We start from the raw sequence: 12,589 nt of genomic DNA, 5'->3' as shown, positions 1-12,589 counted from the left end.
GGAGGCGACAAAACCGCCGGTGTTATTTCGAATAACTAATAGAATGCATACTTTTCTAAAGTTCAAAGAAGACCGTTTACGTCTAGGCTAACGATTTACACGTACAGTGGCGTTCCCACTATTCAAAATCCTAACGTGAAGTCGCTTCTAATTACAGGCGGTCATTTATCAGCTTGTGCTACTGGGCAGCTGAAACTTATGCAAATGTGCGACGTCAGAGTAGACCTACAGGCTGCGCCTCGCCACGTGCAAGGTCAAGGGTTCAACGAGCAGAATACAATTACTGTGCCAGTATGGGAAGGTTTTCGGCACCGAACTCGCCTTCTTTTGATTATTCAAAGCAAAGCAAAGAGCGTACATTGAGCGAAGCTGATGTATTCGGTTCTCTTTGACTTTAGGGTACACGTGTCCGCTATAAGCACCGCCCACTTCTCAATTTGTTGACTACGTGTACCTGCTGTCTCTTCGAACTTCGAAGAGAAGGAAACGAACACAGGAACAACAATTTCAATTTTGCTATTATAAAATGTGTCGGAGACCTGTCTTCTGCCATTTAAAAATCTCTGCAAACTAAATGTAATTCTTCTAAATTAGGAATGCTTGCTAGTAGAGAAAATTCGCCGCTTGTCATATTTTCATTTTCACGGCCACGGTATCCAGAAGGTAAGCAATGAAATGCCATCAATCAAACAGGGATTGCTGGGTATATCAATACGGTGCTCTAACGCGCTTTAACGAGTTTGAGGTCCTTTCACTCTTCCAACCCGTTTCGGGCATTTCCTTAGCATTCTTCGTCGCCAGTGCGTCCGTTTGTCTATTTGTCTTAAGATGAGGTTGCAAAAGTCCTATCTAGGCGCTGCCTGATTGATGCGGCCGTAAAGATCGCTGTCGAGAGCGATTCCTCGATCCCACGACGTCACGTTGTCGTAGGCTCGGTGGGTAAGCGCTCAAATTTTGCCGTTGCAGCTGATTGAGGCACTTTGCGAGTGGGGTGCGAGCCAGCAAGCGATTTCGAGACATCTTTAAATCATGTGTCCACTCGCGCGTCTCTCCCGGTACCCGCTATGCGAGGAGAAAAACTTTACGTCGTTCTGAAGCAAATTCGCCTGCAAAGAAGCAATACAGGCCTTCCTGGCCGGAGATTCTGTCTTCGAATCTTCTTCGTCGCAGGTCCCGGATACAAGAAGCACACCCGGAACAAAGCGGAAACAAAAAGGTTCGCTAGAGCTGAAGAGTGACCCTGAGGGTTGTGCTTACCGCTTCATCTCCGTGTGGGACAATGCATCATTGCCCGATTTTGGGCGAAGAATGTTGAGTTGTATATGGGACGCTGTAGCAACGATTTGCCCCCTTCTCCCTCCAATTGCGCACGAATCCCTTACGGGAAATTGTCCGGGAAGAAGAACGAGGTTTCGGATGGATTATTATCGAGGTGGGGCTCCTTTTGGAGGAACCGCCGCTTTACGCTTTGCCGGCCGGACTAACTGTTAGAGCAAATGGGCGGTACTCTGTACGCTGGCTTGGTGAGAATAAAACGGTCCGATGCAATTATAGACAAGACAAAGGAATGTTTTCTTTAGGACTTGCATCCTATAGACGGTGTGTGTCGAACCAGTATAATAGATCACCGGTATAAAAGATCACTGCGTCATCGTGACGTAGAGGTACGTATGAATGACGTCACCATATACCGCGGTCCCTCTCCGTCTTCGATTCGGTCTCGAGCAATTTCGTTTTTGAAGACGATTCTCGAGCCTAAATAGATTCAGCGAGTGCGCTCTCACGCTGATCTTTTATGCCGGTGATCTTTTTTACCGCCGGCATGACAGATCACCGGTATAAAAGACCAGTGCAGTGCATGCCTTTCTGAGACAGCGACAACAAATTCATTATGGTTTGGACACACTTTGCGCATGATCACTTATGCAGCCGGCAGAAAAGATCTCCAGATCTTAGTGCATGTTCTTCTAACGTATAGAAAATTAACTGTCTTGAGACAATTTTAGAATTGTCTTGAGACAATTTTGAAAATTGGTTTGGGACAATTTTAGAATTGTTTTGAGACCATTTTTAAAATTGTCTTGGAACAATTTTAGAATTAGTAACAAGTGTATGCGCTTCTAAAACAATAGGATTTAACAAGATTCTACTGTATTCCTTTCAAAATAAAAGAGCAGAAACAGCAATAGTGATTGCGACAATGCTTGCTGGAATACTCACATCGGTAGTTACTTCTGCTGCAATGCCTTGTGATGAAAATTCATCAGTGCATGTTGTAATCGTTACTGTATTCTGTAGTGCGTTATTCCTGCATGAAATGTAGCGTTGATAAAATGAAATGCTAGGGGAGCTAGTTCTACTTCCGTGAGGCTGCATCGCCCTAATTGCGGATGCTCCCTACTCCTACTGCAGAATAACTTTTGGAAACAGTGCCGCGATCCATTTCTACATAAAAAATTTTCACGCATTTTAGAATGTTTCTCGGCAAATTTTAGTTAATTCTACCTTGCACTTTAATTAACCAACCATAATAACAATCGTTGCAATGATCGGTGAAGTATGGCGTTTACTACCGATAGATGTAACTATAAAAACTTGAATTTTCGCATATCAACAAACGACACCGCAGAAACAACGGCTTGATTGCAGCAGCAATCATTGCCTCGAATTATTGCTGTGATTGATGATGTTGTGCTAGTTTACACTAATGTGGCAACATATTGCTATGCAGTCACCTTTAATTAAAAAATTAATTAAATAACAGAATTGCATCTATCGGTTATGGAGTTCTTTTCTGCCGGCTGCATAAGTGATCATGCGCATAGTGTGTCCAAACCATAATGAATTTGTTGTCGCTGTCTCAGAAAGGCATGCACTGCACTGGTCTTTTATACCGGTGATCTGTTATGCCGGCGGTAAAAAAGATCACCGGCATAAAAGATCAGCGTGAGAGCGTACTCGCTGAATCTATTTAGGCTCGAGAATCGTCTTCACGAACGAAATTGCTCGAGACCGAATCGAAGACGGAGAGGGACCGCGGCATATGGTGACGTCATTCATACGTACCTCTACGTCACGATGACGCAGTGATCTTTTATACCGGTGATCTATTATACTGGTTCGACAGTGTGACGGAAAACGGTAGACGCATGCTAACGCACGGTAGACGCGAATCGCTTCTTCGCCTTATTTCGACTCCATGAGGTGCTTTCCCGGCCTGGCAAACAGTTTGTTGCCACCCGGGAAAAGGAGCTTTAGAATACAACGTCAGATTTGGGGCCGCGATATGCCCCATTGGGCCCCCCAGTCGTCACCAGGCTCCGATCGAACAGAGTGAGCCATAATGCGACGCAAAAATGGGCCCATTTTCCTCAATGGATTCCAATTCACCTTAGTCGATCGGCCCCCACTTGACGCCTAATGGGCCCCAATAGACAGGAATGTGCGCCGCCTCTACGCGCAATATTGTTAGAGTCAACTCCGGGTCGATGAGTATTTGGAACCTCCCCCCCCCCCCCCCCCCCATGTATACAGTCGGCTCTAGCCAGCCAGCAATACTTGGCATTCACCTACCTATTACAATCGCTAAGCGGACTAATTGAGTATTGGTTTAAAAGTGCTTATATATTGACGTAAACGAGACAGTGAGAGGCAAAGCAGCATGCAGTCAGCGATAAGAAACACGAGAAACACGGTAACGCGTAGCAACTTCTCTAAACAATCAACATAATCAGCAAAGCGCGTTGTCAATGCTCTTCAGCGGCGTTTGTTGAAGACGTCGCCATCTGTCACTGATTGACATCCACGGAATTGAGCAGTGAGAATGATAGAATTAACAACGGCAAGAAAGTCTTCAAATCCTTCAACCAAGATGTTTTCGTCATTCGTGTGTTTAGTCATGCTTCTAAGCTCGTCATTGTTTACCCCCGAGCCTATGCCAAGCGCTATTATTTTTATCCCAGGAATTTCTTCAGCAATGCTGTCCGCGACCGGTCCTGGTCTAGAGTTCCAATTGCTTTGTCCATCAGTAAGAACAATTATCGTTTTTTGACTACATGCCCGCGTTCACCTTCAGAATTTGATCTCTGACCATTTCGAGGGCTTTACCTGCTGCTGTTCCTCGGCGTAGGTGCGGTAAACGTCGTATTAGATCTTCAAGCTTGTTCACGTCCCTATAATTTTGCTTAAACGCATTGAAGTCAACAAGGACTTCAACTCCTGAAGAGAATGCAAGTAAAGCCAGCCTGGTAATGTCGTTCCCAATGCAAGGACTGCTGAAATGACATAGATGTAAGAGCAAATTGACCAAAGCTTCAACAGCTTTGTTAAATTCGTCACCAGATATGCTGCCAGAGCTGTCGACTACGACAACCAAATCGCGTTCGACCTGACTGGCGCCTTCAGAGCAAGGACACGTGCAGGGGGAAGATGGGTCACGTTTGCGTCGCCCAGAACGAGATAGGAGCCTTCCTATTTCATTCGTGATGGTTCTTGTCTTCGCGTTCGGACTTGGCGGACCACCCGCGGCAGCAGGATCAACGTCATCGCCAAGGGCTCGACTAAGTTTGATAGCACTGACAGAGTCCACCATCACGTTACTCAGACCTGCAAGGCAGGTTTAGAAACATAAACAGTATTTCGTATGGACTAACAGTCAGTCAGATTGCGCGTCTCTCTCAACGGCGGGCAGTTCTTTCCCGTGGACACAATTTGTCGAGTCCGTTCGTCCACACCTAGATAGTTACTGGGGCAACGTGCGGCGTACACCATCTCCGTTGCAGATTGTTTCCATGAAGACCATTCAGAAACGCGGCACGGGGATAAATAGGAATCGCATCGGCTTCCCAAATATTTTCGCCCGAACGTCGACTTGCACAGACGAGCCACAAGAGCGTCGTCCAAACCGAAGACTGGTCCAATGATCGCAGCGACGAGAAAGACGCACTTCATTTTGGCTAGCTGATAGCTCTGTACTGAGATAGTTTTACTCTGCAAGGTTTTATAGCTGAAAACTAGTTCCTGCGGTCGCTTAGGAAACGTAATCGAATAGGAACTGACTATTCGTTTACAAACACGGTCAGATCCAGGTCCTGTTGATCGTCTTCGCAGTGGACTGTTTTGTTTCCTATTACCTAGGACAAGGTGACGGACAAATCTGGAGTGGAAGGGCGTTTCTGCGATTCAGAAAATGCACGCGTTTGTCTCTAGAGCCTCGTAGCTCGAGACGTGTGAGTGCAACAAACTGTTCTAGAATATAGAGCAGGTAAGCTACCTAAAGTATATACGGACTCATCAGTTACTTAAACAGCGTTGCGACAGAAGTGTTGCTTAGGGAAGTGTTGCTTAGGGTAGTGTTACTGAGGGAAGTGTTGCTGAGGGAAGTGTTGCTATGGGGTGTGACGCTATCCTGTAAAGTGAGTTTCTTTCAAAGTTCATAACACGAGCAGAGAGCGATACACGAATGAGCTACGTTCATATTACAGTACCATGGTACTAGTATGACGCGCCTTGTCGCATATTTATTTTTTGGCGAGACGCTTATGCTGCTGATTTAGAACCTCCAATAAATCAGTTGTAGTTCGCCAGACCCTTGTGTTTTTGCTTTCTTCAAGGGTTTTACTTTCTTCAAGGGAGACTAAACGCAAATACCAGTGTCCAGGTGAATTGATTCTTTCGGATTTGTTTCCCACCTCATATTACGCTATTTTATATCTTGATCCGAAGAGGCAGATCCTATACGAATGTCAGCATGAACGTAGGGACAAGGTTTGAGTCCATGAAGATAATTAATAGCAGACGTCATTTGAACGACGATGGAAAGCTGCTCGAAAGAAGAGAGATACGATGTCGATAAGTGAGCGGCAGTGATCAGTTCGCTGACCGATCCCTCGAGCAATTCAGAAACAATTTGAAATGGGATTCTTTCTTCCATCACAGCACCACATACACGGATGATGTTGGGATGATGGAGTCGACTCGCTACAAGAACTTCTCTCTGAAATAACGGAATCGTTGCTGGGGTAGTGATGAGAGCGTGGAATTTCTTCACAGCTATTGAAATCCCGTGCCAGCGACCAATAATGACGTCTAACGTGTAACTAGTAAGATAAAGCGTGTAATTAGGATAATTTCGTTCCACCTGCATATGCTCCAGAGCCGAGTTTTTCATCCGTTAGAGTAACTTGGTCTGCAGTAATGCTAAGTACGTCCTTGAATTTGCTAAGGTCTCTTTCAAATTCCTCGGCTGTTCTCCTATCAAAAAGTTAACCGTTCAGACAATTATATAAAGCAAAGTTTACATTTCAGCTTGAAGTTCATTATCTTTGTTTGTCTTTTTGGTTTCAAGACGACGACATTCGTTTCTACAGTTACTGCTGTTTTATTTAAAATTACTTGTTTTCGGTTTGACAATCACATACATGTAAACCTCAAACTTTCCACTTGTGCCTGAAGGGACTCGCAATGCCTTTCCATCTCGGAACTAAATAGAACGTTATCCCGTCGGTTAGTTCGCTGTTGCAAAGAACACGCCGCTCTAAAACCAAATTTTCTGTATGACACGTCGACTCCTTAAGGGTTTCAGCTAACTTCGCCTTTTCTTCTTCAAGAATGAAACGTAAAGTTCTGAAAATTTCAGAAGTGTAATCGAAAGCTAAAAACATTCTTTGCAGGTGTTACTATACTTCTGCTCGTTCAGGTCCTCTGTGAGGCGATTATTAGAGTCTCTAAGAGCTCGAGCAGTATCTCTCTCAATGGCGAGTCTACAGTTTAGCGGTAATAACAATAACAAAACATTATCTGGTTATAGTGTTTTGTACCGCTGCGCAGCAAAGCTGCTTTTGAGTTGCACATTTTATTATTGAGCTTCTGCAGCCTCCTGTTGCAAAACTTGGAGCCGCTCTTCCAACTGTGACCTAGAAATTGTGTGCATACATACAAATAATTAATTAAGAAATCTTCCTATTTTATTTACCGTTCACTTGCTGTCTCATTCGGAACTTTTGATATCGCTAGTCTAAATATATTTACGTTTATACGTAAGTAAGGCAAATCGTGAAGAACGTACTTTGATTCAAACCTTTCCTTTTTAACTGATATGCCTAGGAAAAATGTTAGACCAACTGCTACTGTACTTAACTTTGATATCATTACGAAAAGTGAAGTCAATCAAAAGATCAATAAATTTCCACCAGACTCTCTTCCACCCATAACGAAGACTTGAAAAATTTCGTCTCCGCTGCTTACGGAATGAAGAGTGTGAAGCCAAATAGGTTCTATGTCCAAGCATAAATGAATCTAGAGACCAGTTTATTACTCATGAATCTCTCGCCAATTCCTTACTTCGTGAGATTCTCCGCTGTCGAAGTCAAGAACAAAGGCGTGGTCAAAGTGTTTCTCTTTCATCTTCCCGCCAACTAAATAGAAGCGATTCCTTTCCTTTAGTCCTGGATGTGGCAATCGACAAATTCTACGATGTGATCGATCAGACGGGGCTGGACTAAATCTGATTGGAATCCATTGCTAAAAGATTTCACAATTAATCTTCAGCCTTGACAGGGAAATTTTACCTTTGCTCTTAAATCAATGACAAACGAATCGGTCACGTATTCATATTTTTGGTACCCTCCATGAATTAAGCCCCGATGTCGATCTATTGTTTCGGTGGCAGCCCGGCGGCGTCCGCTAGGTTTAAGGCCGTCTAGTCGAAGATCCGACCAGTATCCTAGTATTCAATGATTGAAAAAACTTTCGAGTTTCAACTCATTCGATGGACCTTTTTCTCTATTCTTCTCAAAAATAAATTCATAAAGCTCATCATTCACTTCCCAGTCGCTTTTGGCTCCTAATTGACGATGATCTTGAGGAATACGGTTGCAACCTCCTCCAAACATAATGAATCGTCCTCCAATTGCCCACAAACAGGCTTCGTGACGTTTCCATGGTTTCTTCTCATCAGGAGGCGTCGCTATTCGAAGCCATTTCATTTCTTGGGGATTCAATCCAAACACATCTTCAAGATCACCGCCCCAATTATTTAATCTACCACCGTACGAATAAATGATCCCATCAATGACCACGCTTTGTGCTCCATTGCAGGGCGGAGAAATGTCGTCTCCTTCGGCGACTCGACAAATCCACTTCTTATCGCGAACGTTACAAGTCCAGATTTCCTCCCGGGGAAAAAAATATCCGTTGTCAGCCGTCTTGCCGCCGAAGACGTACAAGTCGTCGCCATTCAACGCACTTTCGTGATCGAATCGAGAATCTGGAAGTGCGGCGCTGGCCATTTTCTGGCTTAATTCGTTGTTTTGCGATCGTGCAACGAAACGCGCTATCGAGATAGATTAGACCATGCGCGCAGAACAATATGGCTAAATGACACTCTCTTCAACCTACTTGGAGGACAGGCAAGCCGAGAAACGCCGAAGAACGACGAAACGATCTCGAAATGCCTGTGTTACGTAGTCAGGTCACCTGACCCTTCACGTGACGCGAGTAGAGTAGTCAGGCGAGAATGTATTAGACTCTCCTCCTCTCCTTCTCTCAGAAGCATTTGGCCTTCGATGAAAGTCCTCTTCTTTTCTCTTTGGTTTGATTGGACTGCAGAGCTTCGAAGCCGAACGGTGGCGGAAACGGGCATCGGCACGTCTCTTCTAGCTCGCTTTCTGGTTGGTGCTCGCTGTCATCGTTTTGCTTAAGCCAGTGACAGATCAAAAGTCTAGCAAAAATAAAAAATACCATTAAAACGTGAAACAAAATAGATTAATTCGAAAAGCTACAGAACGACCCACGTTTACTAGCAATACGGTAATTTTACTTCTACAGCCGAGATATCTCTCACTCTCGGAAACGAAATGTCGACGTGAAAGTTATTTGACAATTAATGTAACCAGGAAGAGTGCCCGGATTATAAGAGGTTTTTATCTGTTTCATGAGCGTTCAAAGAGTCAGCAAAAATCAAGCGCAGCGCAGAAAAAGAATGCATACGGAGGTGAGCAAAAAAACATGGAAACATCATGCTAGTAGCTACATTGCAGTTGCGACCCCATTTGTTATCTCAAACAAGTCCCAATTGAGCCATTGTCTCATTCAAAGGCAAACAGCCCTTTGATTCGTCAGAGAGTCGCTTCGTCGCACCGGTGCAATTTCTCATTGGTGTCGTACCTAAATGAAGAAATTCATTCATCTCATTTGCTTTCTTCATCTCCTCCTCTCCAGACTTCATCAAACTCAATGCTTTAGAGCTCAAGTCACTGAAAGATTTACGTGGAATTCTCTCGAGTTCTTCGACGCTCAGCGACTGCAAAACTCTGTGAACTTTAGCTCCTTCTCTGTAGCAAATCTTTGTCCAAGAGTCAGACACTATTAGAGAAGAACTTCCTAACTGATAGACAGCAATTTGAAGCGGTCCATCTCCGTGATACAGAGAATTGTTTAATTCCCAATCTCTCAGCAATTTTTCGATGAAGGCAGCGTGAAGCGCTAACTCCGGTGTATAAAAAGCGGAGTGAGAACACATTGTTCCTCCAATAAGACAGTGCACTGATAAGTCTAAATTGACACGAAGACTAAGCTCCAAATCCTCGAACCTCTCAGCAGGTAATGCAAGTAGACGAGCTATTTCGACCGGTCCCGGAAACGTCCCGGAGAAGTTCCGTTTAACACACCTTCCAGGGTCAAACGAATAAATTTTCGCGCGAAAAGGTCCAGTTTGAACGCAAGACGATTTTCCCACGCCGTCGCCACCAAGCTGGTAATCTTCTCCGCCCCACACGGACGAGCTGTAAGGATCTTGACCCACAACGCTCCAGTCCCAGTAAGGTACTGTAACGCGGCAGTCGATTTTTCGTAGGAAGTCTTCGTATTCCGTGAGGAATTGACGCTGACTGAATAGAAATGTAAATGGGCTAAACAGGTTAAGACCTGGTAGGTCGCGTTAAAATTTTTCTTTATTCGCCTTCAGAAAGTTGTTGAACTTTGAATTTGTTGTCGCGTTTAAAACTGTTTGAATATAGCGCCGTCTTTCCTTCACAGTCATCGACGTGAATTCCATGCGTTCGCGACAGCATGACCAACTGCTGCTCGTGCACGTGCAAACACGATTGCACTCGTCGCGTTTCGTCTCTCCTTCTCTGTAGTTAGAAAGGATTTGTTTACATCGTGATTACGTCACTCCGGAGAGGCTTCAACCTAACCAGCACAACACAAAAGCGGCAGATATCTATAGTCTTGGCATGACATTGATTCATTTAATTAATTAATTAAATGATGACGAGAGAGAGTCTAACACCAAAAAAGAGAATGGCTCAGGAGCAAGCGTTCGTCATGGTATTCTCAAGCGACATATGGTTGACGTCCAGAATCCGACTGTTGGGCCAAGCAGGTTAGATACTTTGCTGAAACAAAAGGAACGATTTGAAAATGGAAAGGAATTTTCTTCTACGTGAGTGTATCTTTGTCTTTTCTCCAAATCAATCTTATGAAAAGTATAGAACATTCACATAAAATGATTGATCAACCTAGAGTAAAAGTTTTAATTAAGATATATATATATAAAGTGTACAGGATGATGTTTTAGATTTGAATGTTGTAGATTAGTCTTGGTGAGATAGTGACTTCTGACACCTTGGCACGGCATTGGTGCGTCGATCCCAATGACAGAACGAATAGACCTTTCGATCAAATCATGCACCCTAACGCATAGGACTCTCAAGCCTTCGGAAAAAGATACGTCATAGAGAATTTTATTTGATAAATTTAGTAATTCTCTAAACGAATTAAAATGTTTAGCTAAATTTCTGACTGATATTCCCAAGAGTCTGAAAAAGAGGTGAAATACATGTAGCGATTCTACATGGAATGACTTCCCTGCCTTTTGCTGCCTTTCGAGTCCACTGAATACACGAGAAAATATTTTCAGAAGACAAAACGTAGCGCTAACGCTTTCCTAAGACGTTTCTTACGTTTGCGAGGAAATTGCCTTACGCAACATCATCGTAAAGCAATCCAGCGTTGAGCAGGTCAAAACGTTGTCTCGCAGTTGGAAGCTCGACGCTGCCCGGTGCGCCAAACGTCGCGAAAGCTCGAATTGGTTTGGTTTCGACGTCCATCTTGTTTAGCGTGCTCGACGTAATATGTTTTCTCGCTAGTCTCCGAAGTTTCTGCGATTTAGGCGATCGATTGTCCCTACACAACTAAAGATTGATCGAAAACCGATGGAATCGGCGTCAAAGCGGTTAAGACAACTCGCTTAAGCATTCGAAACGAAACGCTTAAGCATTCGAAACGAAACGCAGGTAAACGAGCGCGTTCCTCTTGATTTTACGAGCGAAAACAATGTAAGCGTGGCTCTCTTCTTCGACTCTATAGCCCTAAAGTCATATTACATGAATCTACGACTCGATATCGCGAGTCCTCAATTTTACAACGATTCCATCGAGTTCGCCGCGTTCCTTTCGAAACGCGAACTCGATCGAATCAGTAGGTTAGTTTCTTGTCGCCTTTCATTGCGTTTTCGTCGCGTTTCGTCGAGATCGTGAGCCAAACGCTGACGTCACATATCCGACATTTTGGCCATATGCATGCGTGCACGTGCTCGTCTCTTGTTTCCTTTTTTTTTTGGGAGAAACGCTGCACTCGCGTGATCGCTCCAATCATTACCTTATTTGGTTGCGCGTAGAGGTGCATATAGCAATGCTGTCTCGCGTGACATCATGACGCAGACCCGACGTCCAATGAGAGAAAAGTTGGCGTCATCGTTCGCAAGGGAGTACATAAAGTCGTGCACGGCGCTCTCCCTCTTTGCGTAACCCCGTCGCTTGAGAACTCGCTCGTACGCTTGGTTAGTCGTTGGAAGACAGGGAGCCAGAGGGGCGAGCGATATTCCGACGCATCGTCCTGGAGCAACGGTGCGAAAGTGATTAGAGGCACATCCCTAAGACCTCTAGGGGCTTTCGCACTGGGAAAACACGCTCCGTCTTACACGGGACAGCGTCGGCGTTCGCCGGCTCTCCTCCACGTCGAGCACACGATGAGCGGGCCTCTTCAGCGGAGGTGATAGCCGTCTCCTGGGGTGGCAATGAACCTCGGAGGCTCACCCAAGGTGGGTTCTGATCTAACTCATGCCGTTGGTGAGGGTCGGCTGGGTTGCGAAGCGTCTGGACCTCCACGTGGTGCGACCTGGGTCACGCAAACACGGACGCGCTTCTTTTTGGCCTCTTTTGGTAAGTACGTTCTTGTTTTGAACGGATACTGGCTTTGTTTCTCTAGGTTTTGGTTCGCGAAAAGGCTTCGACGAAGAAGTTCGTTTTGCTATCCGATGCGGTGTCACTTGGAGGTGTGACAGTTTAGCTCTTATTTTTATTTACTACATCTTGCTTTGTCTCACTTAAATTGCGTTTTTGTTTTCATGACTTTTCGTATGGTAGTTTTGATAGTCTTTTAGGCGTATAGTAGTAGTGAAGAACGTATTGATATATAATCATTCAGCTGGGAACCACGTATCGCATGGAAGTAAAATTTATTTGCCCATTGTCAAGCCTTCTTAGACACGTTAACCTTTTCGGGAAGAGCTTTCTCTGTGTACTAC

At 44.6% G+C, this 12,589-nt stretch overlaps 3 protein-coding genes and 2 long non-coding RNA genes across 15 annotated transcripts; 2 read left to right on the top strand and 3 right to left on the bottom strand.

Annotated features, from left to right (window-relative positions):
* Positions 1–733: 733 nt before the first annotated feature.
* On the top strand, positions 734–2,035 carry LOC136198393 (uncharacterized). Its single transcript, XR_010672786.1, has 3 exons — positions 734–800; positions 854–1,523; positions 1,581–2,035. It is a non-coding gene; the product is annotated as an uncharacterized lncRNA (long non-coding RNA).
* A 1,564-nt stretch (positions 2,036–3,599) lies between these two features.
* Positions 3,600–4,646, bottom strand: LOC136198630 (matrilin-2-like). Its single transcript, XM_065988636.1, has 2 exons — positions 4,067–4,646; positions 3,600–4,035 (listed from the first exon to the last, which is right to left on the bottom strand). The coding sequence occupies exons 1-2, from the start codon at positions 4,589–4,591 to the stop codon at positions 3,757–3,759; spliced, it is 804 nt and encodes a 267-aa protein (XP_065844708.1). The 5' UTR covers positions 4,592–4,646; the 3' UTR covers positions 3,600–3,756.
* On the bottom strand, positions 4,647–8,471 carry LOC136198377 (kelch domain-containing protein 2-like). 11 transcript variants are annotated; one of them, XM_065988325.1, is made up of 15 exons: positions 8,398–8,471; positions 7,775–8,332; positions 7,569–7,723; positions 7,342–7,521; positions 7,153–7,296; positions 7,067–7,100; positions 6,974–7,015; positions 6,819–6,914; positions 6,684–6,761; positions 6,589–6,624; positions 6,428–6,535; positions 6,300–6,374; positions 6,140–6,252; positions 5,691–6,087; positions 4,647–5,635 (listed from the first exon to the last, which is right to left on the bottom strand). In XM_065988325.1, exons 2-5 carry the CDS (start codon positions 8,286–8,288, stop codon positions 7,168–7,170), a joined length of 978 nt encoding a protein of 325 aa, XP_065844397.1. In that variant the 5' UTR covers positions 8,289–8,332; positions 8,398–8,471; the 3' UTR covers positions 4,647–5,635; positions 5,691–6,087; positions 6,140–6,252; positions 6,300–6,374; positions 6,428–6,535; positions 6,589–6,624; positions 6,684–6,761; positions 6,819–6,914; positions 6,974–7,015; positions 7,067–7,100; positions 7,153–7,167. The 11 variants fall into 11 exon arrangements, with proteins under 11 accessions (XP_065844397.1, XP_065844388.1, XP_065844398.1 ...); XM_065988316.1 differs by having other exon boundaries at positions 4,647–5,247; positions 5,301–5,635; positions 6,589–6,914; XM_065988326.1 differs by having other exon boundaries at positions 5,691–5,821; positions 5,882–6,087; positions 6,589–6,914.
* LOC136198629 (uncharacterized) lies at positions 5,702–6,474 on the bottom strand. The gene is made up of 3 exons (XM_065988635.1): positions 6,428–6,474; positions 6,140–6,252; positions 5,702–6,087 (listed from the first exon to the last, which is right to left on the bottom strand). Exons 1-3 carry the CDS (start codon positions 6,472–6,474, stop codon positions 5,702–5,704), a joined length of 546 nt encoding a protein of 181 aa, XP_065844707.1.
* Positions 8,472–11,111: 2,640 nt separating the features above from the next.
* On the top strand, positions 11,112–12,488 carry LOC136198392 (uncharacterized). The gene is made up of 2 exons (XR_010672785.1): positions 11,112–11,297; positions 11,371–12,488. It is a non-coding gene; the product is annotated as an uncharacterized lncRNA (long non-coding RNA).
* Positions 12,489–12,589: the final 101 nt, after the last annotated feature.

Source organism: Oscarella lobularis, chromosome 19 (assembly GCF_947507565.1).
Source record: "Oscarella lobularis chromosome 19, ooOscLobu1.1, whole genome shotgun sequence".
NCBI classification, from domain to species: Eukaryota; Metazoa; Porifera; class Homoscleromorpha; order Homosclerophorida; family Oscarellidae; genus Oscarella; species Oscarella lobularis.
Note: the sequence above shows the minus strand (reverse complement) of the source record. Positions and strands in the feature narration are given on the sequence as shown.